Source organism: Ranitomeya variabilis, chromosome 1 (assembly GCF_051348905.1).
Source record: "Ranitomeya variabilis isolate aRanVar5 chromosome 1, aRanVar5.hap1, whole genome shotgun sequence".
Lineage (NCBI taxonomy): Eukaryota > Metazoa > Chordata > Amphibia > Anura > Dendrobatidae > Ranitomeya > Ranitomeya variabilis.
In genome coordinates, this window is record NC_135232.1 from 972823653 (window position 1) to 972848376 (window position 24724).

A 24724-nucleotide genomic window follows, 5' to 3' on the forward strand; every position below is an offset into this window, starting at 1 on the left:
GAAGCAAGACTAAATAGCCCAGTCAAAATTGCAAAAAGTGAACACACCTGATAAATGCTGCGATTCAGAGACAGCAGCGCTACCACTTACAACCACCGGAGGGAGCCCAAGAGCAGAATTCACAACAGCCCACATAGTTTATAACAGTGTGGGCACCTTATCCCTGTTAGAAAAAAATAATTAAAATAAAAAATAGTTATATACTCACCCGCCGTTGTCCAGGGAAGCAGTCCCTATGTGCGAGACCGCTAAGTCCTCTGGGTAATTTCACAATGCATCTCTAGGAACGGAAGCTGGCAGCAGCCGCGCGCACATCGGCGGACGACGGAAGGTGAGAATAGCAGGTTTTTTGTTTTTTTTATTATTTTTAACATTAGATCTTTCACGCTTCACTGATTGGTCGTGGCCAGCCAGCGTGAGCAATCAGCGACATTGGCGCGGGATTTAAATCACGCTTCACTGATTGCTCGCGCCCTGCCGGCACGATCAATCAGTGACATTGGCGCGGGATTTAAATCATGCTTCGCTGATTGGTTGCGGCCAACCGGCGCGATCAGTCAACGTCATTGGTGGAGGATTTAAATCACGCTTCGCTGATTGGTCGCGGCAAGCCGGCGCGACCAATCAGCGACATTGGGGTGGGATTTAACTAAATCCCACGGCATGACCAATCAGCGACGCGGGATTTCCGGTAAAGACAGACAGACAGAAAGACAGACAGACAGACGGAAGTACCCCTTAGACAATTATATAGTAGATTGTGAGGGACTTGCCAATCAGACCCCACTGATCACCAGAACATAAATTACTGGTACAAAGGCAGCTCATCAAGAGAATGCCAAGAGTGTGCAAAGCAGTTATCAAACCAAAAGGTGGCCACTTTGAAGAACCTAGAATATAAGACATAATTTCAGTTGTTTCACACTTTTTTGTTAAGTATATAATTCCACATGTGTTAATTCATAGTTTTGATGCCTTCAGTGTGAATGTACAATTTTCATAGTCATGAAAATACAGAAAAATATTTAAATGAGAAGGTGTGTCCAAACTTTTGGTCTGTACTGCACATTTTCAGATTCAGGATGAATCGAGGCAGAAGATACATATTTTCTCATAACTGTAACCCCAGCCTAGCCTATAAGCCACAAATCAATAGTGAACAGATCGCTGACAACAGCCATGTCATGTTTGGTCTCTGGGTAATGGTAAAATCCTGATTAAAAAATATGACGTGATCGTGATCTTCTGCAATCATCAAGAGTGAAGATATCTCATAAGCTGCGAATTTCATAAAAGTAGGAAGGAGTGTGAATATCCCACAACCAGTCCCACATGAAGCCATCAAAGGGGTGTAACTCAGGTGCTGTTAAAAGGTCCAGACAAGTTAGGTTCCTGTAGAGAGATACACATCGGTCTTTGTATGAATCCCGTTCATTGAACGTCTCCAATTGAAGTGCTCTCCTTCGCTAAACTGAATTATCTCTGTGATTGGTGTAGTAAGTTCTTTTGTTAATCCTATTTTATTTCATGTAATTGTATATTTTTTATTGCTTTATACGTTTTGTAAAATCTTTTGTGAGAGTTTTTCTCACGCTGCTAGCGGGGATCTCACCAAGGTCACGGCAGTTCAGCATGGCTGGGAACGGAGCCTCAGTGACCGTAGGTAACCTCAATAATGTCACCTCCAGTCACTGATGCTGCGCTTGCAGCAGTTCATTCCCCAGTGGTTCTCAGCCTGGACAATCGCATCTTAGCACCGTCCAGGTTGAAAACTATTTCTCCCCAGACATGGATTACGGGGTGGGACACAATGATGGACAGGTACATATGGTATATTGTTGCTTTTTATTTTTGGTTTATTACAGAAGATCGAGGGCTTTGGTGGAATTAGGCAAGGTCATAAGTATGGTTTAATTGAGATTATTAATGGAGTCTTTGTCATTTTTTCAATTAAATGAGTTTATTCTGGCTGTGTATTTATTTATAAAACAACTACAGGTTTAGTAATGGAGAGGTGTCTTATAGACACCTCTCTATTACTAAGCGTTGGGGTTGATGTCACCTGACAATACAAAGGTGACATCAACCCCCCCAACTATCACCCCACTTGCCACTACTACAGGGCAAGTGGGAAGAGCCATGCAAAGTGCCAGAATTGGTGCATCAAATAGATGTGCCTTTTCTGGGTGGCTGCGAGCTACTATTTTTAGGCTGGGGGGCCAATATCCATGGCCCCTTACCAGCCTGAGAATACCAGTCCCCAGCTGTCTGCTTTAACAAGGTTGGTTGTCAAAAATGGGGGGGACCCTACGCCGATTTTTTAAATGATTTATTTAAATAATGAAAAAATATGGCATGGGGACCCCTCTATTCTTCTTGCTGAAGCTGCCAGCTGAGGGTTTCAGCCCCCAGCTGTGAGTTTTGCCTGGCTGGTTAACAAAAATACAGGGGAACCAAAGCCGAGTTTTTTTAAATTATTTATTTACAGCGCAGGAGAGGCAGATGAATACTCCCATCTGCCGCTCCTACTCTCGCTGTTATTAGCGGCAGCAAGTGTCAAATGATGGGAGAAGCTGTCCCATCAGCTGACACCAGTGACTGGAGGTAAACTTTACACCTCTGATCACAGCTGAGCGCTCATGCTGTCTTTTGACAGCATGGGAACAGCAGCTCTCTGACCGGCGGGGATAGAACTTTTTAGTAAAGCACATCATTCTACTGTTTACCAAAAGCGGAATGAGGCCTACAAAGACAAGAACACAGTACCTACAGTCAAATATGTAGGAGGCTCAAAGATGTTTTGGGGTTGTTTGCTGCCTTTGGCACCGGGTGCCTTGATTGTGTGGAAGGCATCAGGAAGTCTGAAGATTACCAAAGGATTTTGGGCTGCAGTGCAGTGCCCAGTGTGAGAAAGCTGGATTTGTGACCTGACTCATATTTCTTCCAGCAGAACAATGACCCAAAACATACTTCAAGAAGCACCCAGAAGTGGATGGAAACAAAGTGCTGGAGAGTTCTAAAGTTCACCCGCCCCGGAAAGAAGCATTTGTGCGAAACGGCGCTCGTCGGGCGAGGGGGAAGCATCGCCAACACCTACTGCTCTCGTGCACAGCTCCACAGCACTTGCCTTTACCTCCATTACGGTGCAAAACAGGTATTTCATACACTTAACCCCTTGGATCCTTGCTATTTTTATCCTCCTTCATTAGCTATACCTTGGCAAGCATAGGATTTATTCCTTCTCATCTTTACAAGCTAAATTTAGCATCAGCAGTTTTGGCCTTGCATTTTGCCCTTAAAGGGCCACTGTCACCCCCTTCAGCCGTTATAAACTAAAAGAGCCACCTTGTGCAGCAGTAATGCTGCAGTCTAACAAGGTGGCTCTTTTAGTTTTTGATTCAGTTAATCCCTCAATAAAGCGTTTTAAAGTTTGCCACAAAAACCTGATAATGTACCTGGAGGCGGTCCGAAGCCTCCTCTATGAATCTCCCAACTGCCGTCACTCTTCTCTTCAGGGGCGATGGTCGCCGCCCCCTGAGCGCTGTTTCTTCTTAAATCCGGCGACTGCGCTGTGCGTGCCTGCCTGGGGCAGGCGCAGTCTTCATTGTCAAGTCACAGCTCAGATGCAGGGTGCCTGACTGTGCCTGTGCGGGCAGTGTGGCCACCCTGTTGCTGAATCCCCGCCCCGCACTGTGCATAATGAATAACACAGTGCGGGGCGGGGATTCAGCAACAGGGTGGCCGCACTGCCCGCACAGGTGCAGTCAGGCACCCTGCATCTGAGCTGTGACTTGACAATGAAGACTGCGCCTGCCCCAGGCAGGCACCCACAGCGCAGGCGCCGGATTTAAGAAGAAACAGCGCTCAGGGGGCGGCGACCATCGCCCCTGAAGAGAAGAGTGACGGCAGTTGGGAGATTCATAGAGGAGGCTTCGGACCGCCTCCAGGTACATTATCAGGTTTTTGTGGCAAACTTTAAAACGCTTTATTGAGGGATTAACTGAATCAAAAACTAAAAGAGCCACCTTGTTAGACTGCAGCATTACTGCTGCACAAGGTGGCTCTTTTAGTTTATAACGGCTGGAGGGGGTGACAGTGGCCCTTTAATAATTTCTTTCTCGAGGTCTGGAAATTTTAGGATACCAAGGTTCACCTCTTTGGATGGGAACTTATTGAGCACTCTTATTATTTCTAGAATAACCATCAATAGTATTAGACTGTTTCTTCTGTCATAAATTATTGTCACATAGGTTGCTGGCCATCTTTCCTTCCCCTACATATTTTGGAGGTCCCATTGTAATGTCTGTTTTATTATATAATTAATTTTTAAAAATTGTATTAATAAATATTAATTTTATTGAAATTGTTTACCTCACTTTTTGTCCTTTTTTGGTACATTCCATAAAGGACTATGGTTATTATTTAGAGTTCTAAAGTGGCCAGCAATGGTTCCTGACCTAAATCCCATTGAACACCTGGGAAGAGATCTCAAAATTGCTGTTTAGGAGAAAGCACCCTTCAAATATGAGACTTGGAGCAGTTTGCAAACGAAGAGTGGTCCAAAACTCCAGTTGAGAAATATAAGAAGTTTGTTGATGGTTATAGGATATAGGAAGCGATTGATTGCAGTTATTTATTCCAAAGGATGTGCGACCAAATATTAAGTTGAGTGTGCCAACATTTTTATCCGACCTATTTTGGGGGTTTTGTGTGAAATTATGTCCAATTTTCCATTTTTTCCTCTGTTTTTTGTATTGTTCCAATAAACACAAAGGAAATAAACATGCACAACAAAAAATGTGTATTTGCAATACTTTTCAGAGAGACATACTTTATTTTCTGGAATAATTTCAAGGGTGCTAACACTTTCGGCCATGACAAACTCTGCAATGACATTCCAAAATATCACTTAGTAAGCAACTGCACGAGGTCTGACAGTTACGTATAGAGAAGGAAATAATTATTTGATCCCTTGCTGATTTTGTAAGTTTGCCCACTGACAAAGACATAAACAGTCTATAATTTAAGGGTGGGTTAATTTTAATATTGAAAGATAGAATATCAAAAATAAAATCCAGAGAATCACATTGTATAAATTATATACATTTTTTGCATTTTGTAGTGAGAAATAAGTATTTCATCCCCTATTAACCATTAAGAGTTCCGGGTCCCACAGACCAGTTGGACGCTCCTAATCAACTTGTTACCTGCAATAAAGACAGCTGTCTTACATAGTCACCTTTATAAAAGACTCCTGTCCACAGACTCAATTAATCAGTCAGACTCTAACCTCTACAACATGGGCAAGACCAAAGAGTTTTATAAGGATGTCAGGAACATGATCATAGACCTACACAAAGCTGGAATGGGCTACAAAACCATAAGTAAGACGCTGGGTGAGAAGGAGACAACTGTTGGTGCAACTGTAAGAAAATAGAAGAAATACAAAATTACTGTCAATCGACATCGACCTGGGTCACCATTCAAAATCTCACCTCGTGGGGTATCTTTGATCAAGATGAAGGTGAGAGATCAGCCTAAAACTACACGGGGGGAACTTGTTAATGATCTCAAGGCAACTGGGACCACAGTCACCAAGAAAAACATTGCTAACACATTACACCGTAGAAGTTTAAAATCCTTCAGTGCTTACAAGGTCCCCCTGCTCAAGAAGGCACATGTGTAAGCCCACCTGAAGTTTGCCAATGAACACCTGGATGATTCTGTGAGTGATTAGGAGAAGGTGCTGTGGTCAGATGAGACAAAAATTGAGCTCTTTGGCATTAACTCATCTTGCCGTGTTTGGAGGGAGAGAAATGTTCTCTATGACCCAAAAACACCAACCCCTCTATCAAGCATGGAGGTGGAAACATTATGGTTTGTGGTGTTTCTCTGCTAAGGGTACAGAACTACTTCACCACATCAATAGGAGAATGAATGGAGCCATGTAATCCTGAGTGACAACCTTCTTCCATCAGCCAGAATATTAAAAATGGGTCGTGGTTGGGTCTTCCAGCAAGACACTGACCCAAAACATACAGCCAAGGCAACAAAGGAGTGACTCAAAAAGAAGCACATTAAGGTCATGAAATGGACCTTAATCCCATAGAAAACTTATGGAGGGAGTTGAAGCTCCGATTTGCCAAGCAACAGCCTCAAAATCTTAATGATTTAAAAATGACTTGCAAAGAGGAGTGGACCAAAATTCCTCCTGACATGTGCACAAACCTCATCATCAACTACGAAAAACGTCTGACTGCTGTGCTTGGCAACAAGGGATTTGCCACCACGTATTAAATCTTGTTTGCCAGAGGAATCAAATACTTATTTCTCATTGCAAAATGCAAATAAATTTATATAACTTATACAATGTGATTTTCTGGATTTTATTTTTGATATTCTATCTCGCAATGTTAAAATTAACCTACCCTTAAAATTATAGACTGTTCATGTCTTTGTCAATGGACAAGCTTACAAAATCAGCAAGGGATCAAATACTTATTTCCTTTACTGTAGATTACCCATATAGAAAGCAGAGATGGTATTTGGTCACAAATGCGAGAAAAGGGCCCTGTCATGAAATGGTAAGTAAATGCTTCATTATTGGGTCTGAAGAAGATTTTTTGGAGTCCTCTTTGAAGGTCTTTTCAACATTTATTAAACTTCCCAACATTTTTCTACTATTTGTACCTCCTGGCACCATTCACAGGCTAAATAAAGTGCTTCTTTGGAGATACCAGATTGTCTGGAGATACTAGCATAATGAAATTTGAAAAACACAGAAAACACAATGAAAAGGTTAAAGGGATACATTTTATTTTACTCCTAAATCTATATTTGATGTCATAATCTAATCCTTTTTCTAATAATTTTTTAATTAAAAATTCCATATCCTCTCATCTCTATTTAAGTGCTTTATTTTTTTCTACTACTTCCTCTTTGGTGACGCTTCCTTTGCAAATCCCAATGCATATTGGGATACTCAAACAAGTTATCATCAGGGGGCAGAGGCTGCAGTCACTGCTGCAGCCTCTGACATCTCCCCTTAATCAGTGATGCCCATTTCAGGGACTGGGATTGTCCTTGCTGTACTGAGCATGCATTGGATATAATTTCCATCAGATGCTTGATAAGATCTTTTTACTGTGCACTGTTCTTCTCGATGCACAGTGACAATGCGCTCTCTCACCGTCTGTGATCGGCAAGCAACAGAGCGCACTGTCATTGCACAATGTAAGTAAAGAACAAGCGACCAGAGTCCAGTGCCGCCCCCACAAGTGATGTTAGGGAATTTTTAATTAAAGTATATTAGGAAAAAAAATGATTTTGACATTAAACAGATAGAGATTTAGGTGTATCATACACTTTAATTGCAAACTACTCCTGTAATGTCTAAGCATGTATTTATAAAGAGCATTTCTATTAGGTAAAGGAACATGACATTACATCGAGCATCTGTTATTCTTCATGTATTACAATCTTTTTAGCATATACAAAGATCAAACTTGTTTACAGCCAGATTATTCTGTCATGGGGTAATTAATTCAGCAGAGTATTTGGAGATGTTCAGCAAACAAGTATAAATGAATTCATTTTCTCTCATTTCATTGCTAGCTAACAAGTAACAGTATTTATCAGTGTTTTGTGCATATGGACAATAAGATCAGTAAGCAACAAGAATTGTAAACTTCAAACCACGTTATATGCAGGGACAAAAAAGGTGCATCTAAGAAGCCATTTGGAACATCCCCTTGCCAAAATGGTAAACTGTGAGGCTACATGGGACTTTAGAATGACTTTATTGAAATGTCTACATTCTTGCCCTTTAGGTGCTATTTTTGTGTAGCATTTTTTCTCTGATCCTCTGCAGGACTGAAAAACACCATCAAAATACATGTTACTAATGGAAGATGCTATGGAAACACGAGGAAGTCATGTTTTTTTTTAAAGATTTAACAAAATGCTGTAAAATGTATGTACAGCCAAACAATGCATTCAAGAAACCTCATTCTAACTAAGCATGCAAAAATTCTAAAAACTGTCTACTTTTCCCAAAATATTCTTACCTTATAAAATTTTATAATCTTTTTTATTTTTTATTTTTTTATATAAATTCAAAGCAGAACATATTACATGGTACTTTGCAAACGTCTTCCAATATGTGCCATCTAATTGTAAAGGGGCGTTATGTCACATAAACACTGAACAATATAATAGTGACGGCATGCTTCTCCATGCTTCATATGCTAAGATTAAATCCAATCAATGACAATAAAGTCCTCAATGCCTATAAACATTGCTTTATGACATGAGATGCCTGTCTCTGACTTGTTCCATCGCAGCCAATGAAGCTCTACATTTTGCCTAGGGTTGCAGTTACATTGTGTTTAATCAGACGACTCCTAACAGCGTGCAAAAACTGGCACATACATTTACAATAAGATGTTTTTCCCATCATGAGAAGTCGATGGCAAGCATACGGTACGGATTCCGGAGTTTTTCATGAAAATGTAAATTCCACACGTGCAGATTTTTTTATGTTTACATTAGATAACTTCTGATTAATGTAAGAATAAAACTCTATGATTAACAATTAATAATAAAGTATATTCTAATTATTCCTGGAAGAGTGAAAATGATGAAAGTCCAGAGAGAGACTGCAGAATTGTAACCCAAGGCTGGACATCCCCTGTAAGACATTTCTCTGTGCCGTCATGTGCCAGGAAAGCTGCACTGTAGGCCCATTTTCGGGCTCTTTTTATTAACACCGTTACCCTCTTTAGAAAAATGCTGGTGCCAGTGGAAAAGAGTTAAAAGTATTTTTCGTGCCAAAATAAATGGAGAAGCTTGGATAAGTTTTTCTACATGGGTTGCCCTTTAAAAACACAACACATTGTGGTTGCAGACCAGTAATGTCCACCTGATTTCAGCCTAAGGGCAGGTGCAGGCGACTGTATTTTCGATCAGAGTACGATCCAACAAAATTTTGGATCGCACTCGGACCAACGTTATATTATGGACCCGTGCACATGTCAGAATTTTTCCACGGCAATAAGCCCAACTTTAATCTGACATGTGGATCGTACTCGGTCATGCAAGTCAGTGAGTCCGTGGAAACCACTGGACTGCATTTGGATGACATCTGAGTGCAGTCCAATTTCCACGAACTGAAAAAAAGCAGCAAATCCTGGGGTTATTCATGGAGAGTGAGTGCAGACTTATTAATTTAGACAGGCGAACCCCTTTAAGTATCATTGATTCATTAGTTAAGACTCTTAAATGAGGTTCTGACATCTTGTTTAGAAGATACTGTACATTCTAAAGAAAGACTGGAGGAATAGAAACTTACCCCATCTTCTGCTTTTACAATAAGATCATAACTTCCAGGTTCTCCTTCTCTATCAATATCTTGTGATACACAAATACGTCCAGAATCGTGATTAATCCAGAACTTCTGAGACTCTTTAGTGTTGTGGAACTGATCATACAGAGAATAGCGGACTATGCCAAAGGAACCTGAGTCAGCATCGCTGGCCTTCACCTGGAAAAAGAGGTGGCACTTCTTTAGGACATCGCAATTTAGTTATATTGTGTATGCTATATGTCTTCTGCATAAAACAATATTGATTACATAATTATGCCTAAAAACAGTTTTAACCTATAGTACAGATTTTGTGAGGCCAGTTTTAAACTAATGTATTTTGGTCAATTTTGCAAGTGTTTATGTATGTCAAAATCAAAAATGTAGCATAAATGAAAAAAAATGGAGAAAGAAGCATGGTAGCAGATATCAGTCCAACGGCTTTAGGACCAGAGAACACACTAGACTAAAAATAATCTGACCCAGAGTATTGCTTCATTGACGTGCTTGGAGTGGTAATACAGTCCTGGAAGGCAAACGCTAAACGGGGTATTAGAAGGTATGGGTATGGAATGCCCGCCAGGGCTGTGGGGTACAGTCAGGGGTGACCAACGCTGCTTAAAGGGGTCCACTGGGGTGATGTTATGGCAGCAGTGATGGTATGGTTTCCCACAGGTGAAGCTGGGTCCCCAGGGCTCCCGGTGTAGTAGTAACAGGTGGTAGGTTACATAGTTACATAGTTACATAGTTATTAAGGTTGAAGGAAGACTTTAAGTCCATCTAGTTCAACCCATAGCCTAACTTAGCATGCCCTAACATGTTGATCCAGAGGAAGGCAAAAAAAAAACCCATGTGACAAAGAGTAACTCCACCATGGGGAAAAAAATTCCTTCCCGACTCCACATACGGCAGTCAGACTAGTTCCCTGGATCAACACCCTATCAAGGAATCTAGTGTATATACCCTGTAACATTATACTTTTCCAGAAAGGTATCCAGTCCCCTCTTAAATTTAAGTAATGAATCACTCATTACAACATCATACGGCAGAGAGTTCCATAGTCTCACTGCTCTTACAGTAAAGAATCCGCGTCTGTTATTATGCTTAAACCTTCTTTCCTCCAGACGTAGAGGATGCCCCCTTGTCCCTGTCTCAGGTCTATGATTAAAAAGATCATCAGAAAGGTCTTTGTACTGTCCCCTCATATATTTATACATTAAAATAAGATCACCCCTTAGTCTTCGTTTTTCCAAACTAAATAGCCCCAAGTGTAATAACCTATCTTGGTATGGCAGACCCCCCAGTCCTCTAATAACCTTGGTCGCTCTTCTCTGCACCCACTCTAGTTCAGCTATGTCTTTCTTATACACCGGAGACCAGAACTGTGCACAGTATTCTAAGTGTGGTCGAACTAGTGACTTGTATAGAGGTAAAATTATGTTCTCCTCATGAGCATCTATGCCTCTTTTAATAACATCCCATTATTTTATTTGCCTTTGTAGCAGCTGCCTGACACTGGCCACTGAATATGAGTTTGTCATCCACCCATACACCCAGGTCTTTTTCATTGACGGTTTTGCCCAGAGTTTTAGAATTAAGCACAAAGTTATACATCTTATTACTTCTACCCAAGTGCATGACCTTACATTTATCCCCATTAAAGCTCATTTGCCATTTATCAGCCCAAGCTTCTAGTTTACATAAATAATCCTGTAATATAAAATTGTCCTCCTTTGTATTGATTACCCTGCAGAGTTTAGTGTCATCTGCAAATATTAAAATTCTACTCTGAACGCCCCCTACAAGGTCATTAATAAATATGTTAAAAAGAAGAGGGCCCAATACTGACCCCTGTGGTACCCCACTGCTAACCGCGACCCAGTCCGAGTGTGCTCCGAGTGGTGTAGAAAGAAACGGAGGACATAGGTTTGCAGTCTTTTTACCTCTTTACTGTATGATTCAGGCAGCCACAGTCCAGGGTGCTGGATCACAGGTGCTGGTGTGATCAATAAGGGGGACAGAGAGGAAACGTGAGGACCTTGTGTGAGGTCTAAGGCAGCAAGGGACTACAACAACACAGCGCTAGAAGGAAGGCTTCCAACCCCCCCTTCCAATACCGAAAACAATGGCAGCCTCTACGCACTGCTCCGATCTATTGCAGATCATTCAGTGTGCGTCTGAAACCCGTCTGCACATAAACAGGATATTAAACAACCACTGATCAGCAAAGTAGCTGATGATCAGTTGTTTAGTGCAGGTGTAAATGGACTATTACAAATACTGATGTAAAATAATGATTTACATACATATGACTAAAGCTCAGAAATGGAGCTAAACAAGAAAAAAGAAGTATAATAATGCAATTTATATATTTCCTAAAATTAAAACCAATGAACTCCTCATTTACAGCTTTCTCCCAGTTTGACATTTCTATCAGTTACCATAGCGCAGGGGTGTAACCTTATGGGATCGCACAGGAGCCTCTGCTCATATTTTTGGTAGTCAAGGACTGAAACATATTAGTAAATTTAAGACGTTTCAGATTACTACAATGCAAAAATAGATTCTATTTCAATAAAAAAGTAAAAACTTTAATATTATAATATTACTATTGCCTGTAATTCGACCTGTTGGATTAGCCACAAACAAATATTGTGTTTCCTTATTAATAGTTGCAATTAAGCATGAGATAAGTTTGCCGTGTCTATCATCTATACAAAACAGCTCAGACACGTATGAACAGGTTGGCTAAAAGGAGGGGAAATAAATACAGTTATAGTCTTTATTAAAGGTATAAATCCAGATGGATTTGAGAATTCAGATAAACCAAGCAAGCAACACACATTTATTATAAAACCGCAGGTGCGTGAATGTTCCTCCCATATGGCACTTATAAGCCTTTGTTATCCCTTTATCTTTGTTCCTCTGTATTTTAATCCTTATCCTTTAAACACATTAGCTCTAAGGTGATCTAAGGCATCTGTAGTGTTGAAACACATTTTACATGTAGCATAAAGCTGTCAAAAAAAGATTAAGTCACAACTTCTAAAATCTGTTCTTCCCACCCCAACTGTTAAAATGCCAAGAGGTTTCAAGGGGAGTGTGTGGTAATACAATAGGTGCACTCTTTTTACGATGTAAAGTATTATATTATTATTAAAGGGTTTGAGAGTTTTTAGCAGACGCAGTAGGAAGAAATGTGGTGATGTTAAGAAATGGTAATGTGAGAAATCTAGAAACTCATCAAGCATACCTCCCAACATTTGAAGATGGGAAAGAGGGACAAAGTTTGCGGCGCGCGAAGCGCACCGCGGCAAATTTTGGGCCACGCCTCTGACCACACCCATTCATAATTAGTCACACCCATATCCACGTCCCAACCACACCCATTTAGCACTGCTGATCACACTGTTTCATATACAATAGTTATAAACAAAAAAATATGGCCACACAGTGCTCCATACTGTATAATGACCACACATGATGCCCCATACTGTATAATGGCCACACATGACGCTCCATACTGTATAATGAACACACATGACGCTCCATACTGTATAATGACCGCATGCATACTGTATAATGGCCACACATGATGCTCCATACTGTATAATGACCGCACATGATGCTCCATACTGTATAATGACCGCACATGATGCTCCATACTGTACAATGGCCGCACATGATGCTCCATACTGTATAATGGCCGCACATGATGCTCCATACTGTATAATGACCGCATGCATACTGTATAATGGCCGCACATGATGCTCCATACTGTATAATGAACGCACATGATGCTCCATACTGTATAATGACCGCACATGATGCTCCATATTGTATAATGACCGCACATGATGCTCCATACTGTATACTGGCTGCACATGATGCTCCATATTGTATAATGACCGCACATGATGCTCCATACTGTATAATGACTGCACATGATGCTCCATACTGTATAATGACCCCACATGATGCTCCATATTGTATAATGACCGCACATGATGCTCCATACTGTATAATGACTGCACATGATGCTCCATACTGTATAATGACCCCACATGATGCTCCATATTGTATAATGACCGCACATGATGCTCCATACTGTATAATGACCACACATGATGCTCCATATTGTATAATGACCGCACATGATGCTCCATACTGTATAATGACTGCACATGATGCTCCATACTGTATAATGACCCCACATGATGCTCCATACTGTATTATGGCCACAGTTCTCCATACTGTATAATGACATACAGGCACGCAGCTCACACACATGCAGCATCACACACACAGTATCACACATACACACGCAGCATCACAAACGCAGCTCACAAACACATGCAGCTTTGACACAAATGCATCACACATGCAGCCATCACACACACACACAGCCATCACACACACACGCAGTCATCACACACACACACGCAGCCATCACACACACACACGCAGCCATCACACACACACGCAGTCATCACACACACGCAGTCATCACACACACACGCAGTCATCACACACACGCAGCCATCACACACACACGCAGCCATCACACACACACACGCAGCCATCACAAACACACACGCAGCCATCACACACACATGCAGCCATCACACACACACACGCAGCCATCACACACACACACACGCAGCCATCACACACATGCAGCCATCACACACACACGCAGCCATCACACACACACACACGCAGCCATCACACACACACGCAGCCATCACACACATGCAGCCATCACACACACACCCAGCCATCACACACACACACACAGCCATCACACACACACACGCAGCCATCACACACACACACGCAGCCATCACACACACACACACAGCCATCACACACACACGCAGCCATCACACACACACACGCAGCCATCACACACACGCAGCCATCACACACACATGCAGCCATCACACACACACACGCAGCCATCACACACACACACGCAGCCATCACACACACACGCAGCCATCACACACATGCAGCCATCACACACACACGCAGCCATCACACACACACACGCAGCCATCACACACACACACACACGCACGCAGCCATCACACACATGCAGCCATCACACACACACGCAGCCATCACACACACCCAGCCATCACACACACACACCCAGCCATCACACACACACACCCAGCCATCACACACACCCAGCCATCACACACACACCCAGCCATCACACACACCCAGCCATCACACACACACACCCAGCCATCACACACACACACACACACAGCCATCACACACACACCCAGCCATCACACACACACCCAGCCATCACACACACACCCAGCCATCACACACACCAGATACCTCATACACACATGACACACACACAAATGCAGCATCACACATCTCACACACACATCACACACACATCACACACACACAATCTCCTCTGTGGTGCAGGGGCGGCTGATCTGTCCATGTGCACTGCAGCTCTTCAGTTTCTCCGGCTGCGCACAGCTCTGCACTGTCCCGGCACCTCCCCCGTCTCTCCTTCTCTGCCGGGATAGCAGCTAAGAGCAGGAGACACCGGAGCTCCGTGCACACACAGGAGGAAGTGAGTCGCTGACCTCTCATCTTGATCGCTGCTGGCTCTCTGCCTCAGCGTGGCAGCGCCGCACACACAGGGGGCGGGGGCGAGGGCGGGGGTGGGGGTGGGGGCGGGATCGGTCGAGAGGAGACCCAGCATGTATAAGAAAAAAAAAACAGCCACAAACCTAAGCTACTCAGGTGCCGCCCCCTGCATTGTCCCTGCCCTAGGCACGGGACATTAGTGTCCCGCCCGGGATCCCGGGGCTGGCTGTCAAAATCAGGACAGTCCCGCGAGATCCGGGACGGTTGGGAGGTATGCATCAAGTCATATTAACCTACCAGACACATAAGCACAGAAACATACCCGTCCATAAACACACAGATACAGCAGTGGGGACCTTTTCCTAATCCAGAGCCTGTGTAGTAGCTCAGATCTTTTTTTGTATATTAACATAGCAGCATACAAACAATTTCAGCTGTAAGTTCCAAATTGTTCCATAACATCTTGAAATAATACTTTTTTGTTTTTCAGATTTATTGTTTCAATGTTGTAGGAATATTAAGCAACGAGCAGAAATTAATACAGTGCATATTAATTGGTTTTTAGCTGAAAATATCTCTTTGGGCATTTCACAACACACAAATGTACAAAACTAGGGTAGAGTTTTCCAACGATGGCTCTATGAGACCTTTGGGATTCCTGGAAGCTATCAGCGCTACCATTTTCCTAGTACATGTTGGGTAGCTGTTGGGGTCTTCCAGCAGAAGAAAATATTTTTAGGGGTAAAAAAAAATGGAAATTACTGTTAGCTCACTTTCCTTGTAAAAGGTTTTTTTCTTGCTATATGTATTAGTGTCTCCTGCACTCCCTGAAGGAGCAAAAAGATTATATAAAGTTCTGTTCTACCCTATTGTCATAATTACGGTATATAGCCTTAAGGGACTTTTTGGGTTTTGGAAAACCCCTGTCACCCAGCTCCGGATGGTTTTAAAAACAAACTGTTCTTTCCTCACCCTTCCCAGGTCCAGTGCTGAGTGTCCACTGCTGCTCATCATCTCTGTAATTGTGTACAGTGCTGATGTCACATCAACAATTCTGCAGTTATTAAGTGAGCTCAATGGCTCTGCCTGTGTACACTACGCACACCACTCAGAGCTGCTTTAGCGCCATGGAGCTTTAGGGCCATTGAGCTCACTGACTGGTTTTAGGGCTGTTGAGCTCACTGACAAGCTTTAGGGCCATTGAGCTCACTGACTGGCTTTAGGGCCATTGAGCTCACTGACAAGCTTTAGGGCCATTGAGCTCACTGACTGGCTTTAGGGCCATTGAGCTCACTAACTAGCTTTAGGGCCATTGAGCTCACTGACTGGCTTTAGGGCCATTGAGCTCACTGACTGGCTTTAGGGCCATTGAGCTCACTAACTAGCTTTAGGGCCATTGAGCTCACTGACTGGCTTTAGCGCCTTGAGCTCACTGACTGGCTTTAGGGCCGTTGAGGTCACTGACTGGCTTATTGGCCCTTGAGCTCAATGACTGGCTTTAGGGCCATTGAGCTCACTGACTGGCTTTAGGGCCATTGAGCTCACTGACTGGCTTTAGGGCCATTGAGGTCACTGACTGGCTTATTGGCCCTTGAGCTCAATGACTGGCTTTAGGGCCATTGAGCTCACTGACTGGCTTTAGGGCCATTGAGCTCACTGACTGGCTTTAGGGCTATTGAGCTCACTGACAAGCTTTAGGGCCATTGAGCTCACTGACTGGCTTTAGGGCCATTGAGCTCACTAACTAGCTTTAGGGCAATTGAGCTCACTGACTGGCTTTAGCGCCTTGAGCTCACTGACTGGCTTTAGGGCTGTTGAGGTCACTGACTGGCTTATTGGCCCTTGAGCTCAATGACTGGCTTTAGGGCCATTGAGCTCACTGACTGGCTTTAGGGCCATTGAGCTCACTGACTGGCTTTAGGGCTATTGAGCTCACTGACTGGCTTTAGGGCCATTGAGGTCACTGACTGGCTTTAGGGCCATTGAGCTCACTGACTGGCTTTAGGGCCATTGAGCTCACTGACTGGCTTTAGGGCCATTGAGCTCACTGACTGGCTTTAGGGCCATTGAGCTCACTGACAAGCTTTAGGGCCATTGAGCTCACTGACTGGCTTTAGGGCCATTGAGCTCACTAACTAGCTTTAGGGCAATTGAGCTCACTGACTGGCTTTAGCGCCTTGAGCTCACTGACTGGCTTTAGGGCCGTTGAGGTCACTGACTGGCTTTAGGGCCGTTGAGCTCACTAACTGGCTATAGTGCCATTGAGCTCACTGACTGGCTTTAGGGCCGTTGAGCTCACTAACTGGCTATAGTGCCATTGAGCTCACTGACTGGCTTTAGGGCCGTTGAGCTCACTAACTGGCTATAGTGCCATTGAGCTCACTGACTGGCTTTAGGGTCGTTGAGCTCACTGACTGGCTTTAGCGCTGTGGATGTGACGTCAGCACTGTAGACAAACTCAGCACTGCAGAAACTCAGCACTGGACCTGGAGAGGGTGAGTAAAGCACAGTAATTTTTTTAATCAACAAACTCAGCAGGGGACAAGGGATTTCAAAGACTTATAAGAGAAAACAGCAATCTGAAATAGTTTCACTGTAAGGAGTTAATTGCATATGTAGTTTAAGCACAATAAGAGCTTTATGGTACGTCCTCAGGAAAGTAACTTGAAGCCCAGTCTTACAAGCAGCCGAGCTCTCATTAATAGTGCCACCCACTCCTACATTAATACCATTGATCTGTTTTATTGCATTGGCTTTTCAATGGCAAATGAAGCATGATTTAAAGAACTGCAAACAATAAAATCACCGCAGATGCTTATTCTGGAAGACGGATGTAGCTGAACGGAGTTCTTCATATGAAAACAGCTCTGGCTTTACACTGTGCTATTAAATTCCTTCTTACATGTAGGATCGCCCAGCTGCGCAGCAATAGGGAAGGCCGGGAGGCTACATGTCATATCTGCATTGCTACCGGGATTTTACCCCATTTGTTGGGATACTCATCTTCTTTACTAGACTGCAATGTTAGTCTTTTGGCTGTGAATCGTTGTAGATGGCAGAATAATGAAATACTGAAAGACTATGGGAGTGAGGAATGCAGGCTCATTACATGCTTTGTTTATAAAACCAGTTACCGTATTAATCAAAGCACAGAATTTTCACATTTCAAATAAACTGATGAATATAAAAAAAATGCTAATGACATTGCACTATAATTGTACGCTTTTCCAAGACTAGATTGCAATGTATATAGTAAGGAAGATCTTAATATTCCCCCAAATTAGAAAAACAATTAAGACAATGCTCCCCATAACACCAATAATCCTCTAGTCAATAAGTTAAAGAGTACCCATCACTAGGGATTAGCAGACCCGTGGAAGTTCGGGTTCTGGTGTCCTACTGAACTGTAACTCAAAGTTCGGTTCAGGTACCAGAGCTGTAGACAAACTTGAACCTGAACACGAATCCCATTTAAATCAATAGGGACCCAAACTTTGGATCTCTCGCTCCCTTTCTCCCTCTCCCTCTCTGTCTCTCTGCTCAGACTCCCAAACTGTAAAATGGACTTCCAGGAGACATCCGGGTTCGCTCATCTCTACTCACCACCACTCCTGGCTTGTCTGTTTTATTAAATACCTGTATTTCCCGTAAAAAGACAGTGCTGCAGCATCTTGTGTTGTACCTTACTATGGCAACACTCGGAGAATATATAAACATTGACAACTGGGTGTTACCAGTTAGAGGTGTGTCCTTACACAGCCTAGCACTGTCCAAATATTGATGACAGTTTTAGACTGTGTAGAGACCCCGCCCCCTTTGATTAGAAGGAATGGTAACACCCCATTGTCAATTTATTTCTAACTTTCTAGGAATAGTAAAGGGGAACGGCACATTCGAGAGTTCTAAGAAAATGCTCCATGTGGAATACTAGTAGTTACTGAAGTAAATGAGAAAATGTCAGGAAAATGGACACATTCTCTTTAGCTGCAATAGTCTACACTAGAGGTTAATATCCAGAGCTGTTAGCTCTAGATGCAGGACCTGAGGAGCTTGCATATAGTATTTAGTAAAAAACAGAATATTTAATTAAAAAGTAGAATGAAGTAATAATCCAATGTGTGTATATATGAAGGGGTGCCCACAAAACCTTAGGAAAATGCTCCATAGAACAAGAACATAAGGACATACACAAACATTTAAATACACTTATCACAAAGACATACACAAACACTATAACACACTTTGCCAACAACTCTCATGCCGCGTAAGTGCCAACTGCAAAGTTCCAATAACAAATGCACTGCTGCCATTACAGTGCTAGTATAACAATGACAGAAAGTATCCCAAAAAAGATTTGAAATACGAATAGACACAAACACTTTAAAATATATATAGCAGAGGAGTAGGGACACACAACTATAAAGTACTAGATCAAATTAATATTAATATTGCTTGTAAAACAGCATCAATTCTTCTAGATACACTTGCACACAGTTTTTGAAGGAACTAGACAGGAAGGTTATTCCAAACATCTTGGAGAGCTAACCATAGATCTTCTGTAGATGTAGACTTGTGCAAATCCTTCTGTGTCTTCTTGTAATCCACACAGATTCAATGATGTTAATGGCTCTGTGTCGGCCATATCATCACATCCAGGACACTTTGTCTTCATTCATTCTGAAGATAGTTCTTTGTGACATTGGCTGTATGTTTGGGGTCGTTGTCCTTCTGCAGAATAAATTTGGAGCCAATCAGATGCTTCCCTGATGGCATTGCATGGATTGCTATCTGCCTGTATTTATCTGCATTGAGGACACCAATAATCCTTAACAAATCCCTGTCTCTATTTTCTGAAATGCAGCCGCAACTTGCAAAGACCAACCACCATGGTTCACTGTTTTCCGCAGTCACCCCTTATTGTACTATTATTGGCACACAAACTGCTTTCTGCTACGGCCAAATATTCAGTACATCAGTGCAAAACTCCTGTTGCCATTTTCTGCACCCTAATCCCTTTGTTTTCGTACATAGCTGAGTAACTTTTGCTTGCTTCCATTTTGAAGGTTTAGCTTTTTGACTGTAAGTCTTTACTGAAGACAATGTCTAGTCAGATGGGTGTAACTGGATCTCATTGATTGCTGCCAGTTCGGAGCTGGTGGTACTGCTGGACATCTTCTGATTTTGAAAAAAGTAAGCATGATATGTCTTTCATTTCCTGCATTTAGTTTCCTTGGCCGACCACTATGCCCATTTCTTGGTGCTTCCTTAAAAGTTCTTGAACATCACTACGTTAAACTGAAGTCTGCTTTGAAAAATTTTCTTGGAAGAGACCTTGTTGATGCAATAGAACTACCTTGTGTCTTATTGCTGAGCTCAGTCTTGCTATGGTGTACAACCTGTAACTTGAAACGGTCTTTGACATCCTCATCTTTGCAGCAGAGTTTGTCTGTTTCTCACCCAACTTCAGCCTCCTACACGGGTGGTTCTGTTTCATTTAATGACTATGTTTCAACCAACATAGAAAAAGTGCTGGTCATTGCCACCTGTCCGGTATAATTGGTTCCTCCAACACCAGACTATTTTTCTTAAAAATCCTTGACTTTGTTCAAGTGTACATAGAAGAATTGATCTTGTTTTAAAGGCAAATATTGTTTTCATTTCAATTTTTCATTTTTTTCACTTGTTAAAAATAAACTAATATCAGTTTTCTTTTTGAAAGCGAAAGCATTCTTATTTTGCAGTATTTTTTTCCACCCTTGCCTAAATCATTTGCACAATATTGTAAATAATAAATAACCAGAGAGAAACATTTGTAAGCAACAACACAAAGGAAGTTGAATAAAAAAAGAAACAATACAGTCAATAAATAAAGCATAATCAATAGATGTCACTTCCTATGAGAATAACACTGGCTCGGGTTTACCGTTACTGGTGTCCCGCTCCTATGCCTGACACTCAGATGTGTGTTTTGTATATGACTTCTTCAGAAATATTATTACTTTATGTTTATGTATTGGGCGCACTGTTTCTTTTGTTACAATTAACTTCATTGACTTTTTTATTGGCCCTTTATGTTCTTGATTTACAAAAGTCTTCCAGCTTACTTTTATTTCTTTTTATTTATTATATATATTTTTAGGTCACTGATCCTCTGTGATATGTATTTTTAAAGTGTTTTTGTACACTATTTTAAATTTTTTTTAGTGATTTTCATTGTTTTCTTTCTGCAATAAAATTTATTACTTGGCTTCATTAATTGACTTATTGGTTTCAGTGCTATCTACAAATTTTTTGTCTATTGTGGTAGAATTTCCTTCTATTGATAGTTTCCCTATCTCAGAAGCTCCCTGTGTTATGCTATTTCTCTAAGTCATACCCATTTCTATAGGAATTTTAAAGAAATAGGACATTTTAGCCGCTCTAGGCTGTTTCCATTGCACCATCTTCAGTGGTCTGAACAATGACAAATAAATCATGTCTCACCCATGTAAGGATAAAGTGACAATAACCCTTAAGTCCTTAAAGGGGTCATCCTGTGCTATCATACAGATGACCTATCCTTAGGATAGGAAATGAACATTATCTCCTATTCACATGGTGCAGCACCAAGGAGTGACCGCAAAACAATTTACAGAGCCGTGCTGTATCTAGTTTATATCCAACATGATCTCATATTGAAGACTTATTCCAATCTTATACCTTAGTCCAGCACAAACTCTTTAACATTGACCTCAGTGAGTAGATGTATATGGCAATTCAACCAGATAACTCTGCAGTCACTCTGTGTGACTGCAGACTTATGAATCACCGGCTTCAGACTGGGGAATGGAGGGTATGTATAAATTATACATACCCTCGGCCATTGGGCATGGCCTCACTCTCAATACACTTGTATGGAGCGAGGTGGGGCTCTCTAAACCGCCATGCCCACTAGCCGTCCGCATCACTAGTTGGGGCACGGCCCTAGCTCAATGCATGTGTAAGGGGAACAAGCTGTGCCCACTGGACAGGGGTATATATAATTCATAAACACCCTCTGTTCCCCGGTCTGAAATCAGTGAATCCCCGCAGCACACAGAGTTATCGTTTTTGACCGGACAACCCCTTTAAGGGAACCTTGTAAAATAACGCTATTAACATGCAGATATTGGTTTGATCTGCAGGATAATAGAGTTCTGACACTGTTTGGTGCTGGCACTGAATACCCCTATGCCGGAAGGAAGTTATAGTAGTGGCGCCGGTACAGGTTCAGTCACTGTTCTGTGTATAGAGAATGGTGGCTGTAACCGAGTCCCCAGCACTGACTGACAGTGAGCCCGCGGGGGATGTGGTTACAGCCATCGCTCTCTATGTGCAAAGGGTTGACTGAAACCATGCTGGCACCACCCCTATGAATGGAAGCCAAATACTGCTGTGGGGAATTGCTGCTGTGGGGAATAAAGTTCATTTCCTTCTGGCAGTGGGGTTTTCAGCGCCAGCGCCGAACGGTTTCAGAATGCTATTATCCTGCAGATTATCTCCATATATACAGGTTAATAGCATTATTTTACATGACAAATTCCCTTTACTAATATAGCCCATCGGACCAGGAATACCCTTTGTGAACACAGTCCTACTATAATCTATTGACATTTTGCATGAACTTGCATTATACCCAAACCATTCCCCTGTTATAAACTATACAAATCTACTAATACCACTTGTCGAAAAGATGCAGAAGTATGGAGGAAATAAAGATGTTATCTCAATTTAGACAATGACTTCACCCTGAAATACAGAACAAGTTTAGTGTGAGGTTTCGTATCTACTAAAGGTTGTTGTGGATGAGGTAATGGCTATTGTCCAGTTTTAACGAGTATAACCTTTAGTGCCCAGTAACTCACACAGGGGTATCCTCTAAGGTCACAGTCAGAAATGTCAGGTACGTAATGACCGGCAGGATATAAGTAATATGAGGATGCACTCGGTGTATAAAACTGCTATGCTATAAAGTAAACGATGTAACAGACTAAAGTGGCCAAAGTTCATTTTGATGCAGCTTTATACCTTAAAGTCTGAGTATCATTTGTAATTATCCAAAGTCCCCTTGGTCACAGGGACACAGACATGAGGCGCTCTACTTGGCCGCCTGCCTCTGCAACAAACTCGTAGCAAAAGGGATTCATTAAGATTGTAAAACAAACAAAAATCTTATTGGCTCCATTTAAACCTCACAGATGCGGATCAGGGCATCTGATATTTCACAAAAGACAGATTGTTTTCCCACGCTAAAATAGCAGAGTTTGTGGGCAGGTTCAATTTATTCAGTTTTTTTGCTTTATGATGACTTACATTTGCATTAATTACATACATTTTCAGTTCATATACTTTATTTGTATGCATAAAATATAGAGTTACACTAAATCTTTGGTATTTGGCAGTTCTACAAGTTTTGCAGTTCTAATGTAGAAAAGAGCCATTTGCTACAAGATGCCATCCATATTCTTCCAACAGAGGAAATCGGAAGAATATTGATGGGAGCAAAGGGGAAGATTTACTAATGAAAACGTGCCAAAATCATTAGGTCTCCCACAAAATGGCACCGGCAGCGGTGCATGGGCGTTCGCATCTAAAAGTCTATATTAATTCTCAATCTGCGCATGCGTCACCCATCATGCTCGAAAGTCAATAGACTAGGATCTGATGGCTGCAAATAGGTCTGGAAGAAACAAGGGACAAAGGGGCTAGTGGATCGAGAAACTGAAGGAACTGTCAAGTTGGGTGGAGGAAGCCTGATAATATGGGGTTATTTCATAACCAAAGGCATTGGATACTGGGTCCGGAACAATAGTGATCTCAATGCCAAGCTATATGTGAATATCCTACAAAATGAGTTACTTTATACACTAGAGTACTATAGGTATGAAAAGTACGACATAGTGTTCCAGCAGGACAATGACCCGAAAACAGATTTCTTCACTGGAACAGTCTGTAGTTTACAAAGCAAAATCTTAAGGTACCGGCACACTCAGCGACGCTGCGGCGATATAGACAACGAGCCGACCTAAACTAGATAACTGGAGCGTCGCTGTTTAGGTTGCTGTAGAGACGTCAAACACTCCAGCAACTCCAGAATGATGCAGGAGCGATCCAGTGACGTAACGGCGACTCACTTCTCGTTCTCGCTGGTTGTTAGCTCTATGTCAAACAGCCGGAGTGTACTGATTGCCTAGGAGACTCTGCGACGCCCCCTATGCACGTTGCTGGCGTCGTTGCTTTTGATGTCAAACATGACGATACACGCCGACCTGGCGACGAAATAAAGTTCTGGACTTCTAACTCCGACCAGCGATGGCACAGCGGGATCCAGATCGCTGCTGCGTGTCAAACACAATGAGATTGCTATCCAAGACGCTGCAACGTCACGGATTGTTGTCGTTCTCTTTGCAAAGTTGCTGAGTGTGAGGGTACCTTTACTGTCAGGTTCTCTTTAGCTACCAAGTACATAGTTCTTCATTTCTACATATGTACATACATGGGAGATACCAGTCAATTAACTGGAGGGGGGAGGCGGCAGGCCACGTCAGACTAGTCTCATCTCTCTTCACAGTCCTCATCCAGCTATTGCTCTTGAAACTTTGTTTTCATTCTTGGCTGCAATCATGTTGCTCCATAACTTGGGCAGCAGGAATCAAGTAACAAATTCCATTTTACAGCAAAGAATACCACTCCGCACAAACCTACTAACGCACACACATATTC

General features: G+C 42.2%; 1 protein-coding gene across 1 annotated transcript in view; it reads right to left on the reverse strand.

Moving 5' to 3' along the window:
• The window catches only part of DCHS2 (dachsous cadherin-related 2), a 427667-nt gene that overhangs the window by 186404 nt on the left and 216539 nt on the right, over positions 1-24724 (reverse strand). The window contains exon 2 of the mRNA XM_077279369.1: positions 9350-9541. Coding sequence (XP_077135484.1) covers positions 9350-9541 — 192 coding nt within the window. The remainder of the gene's footprint in view (positions 1-9349; positions 9542-24724) is intronic.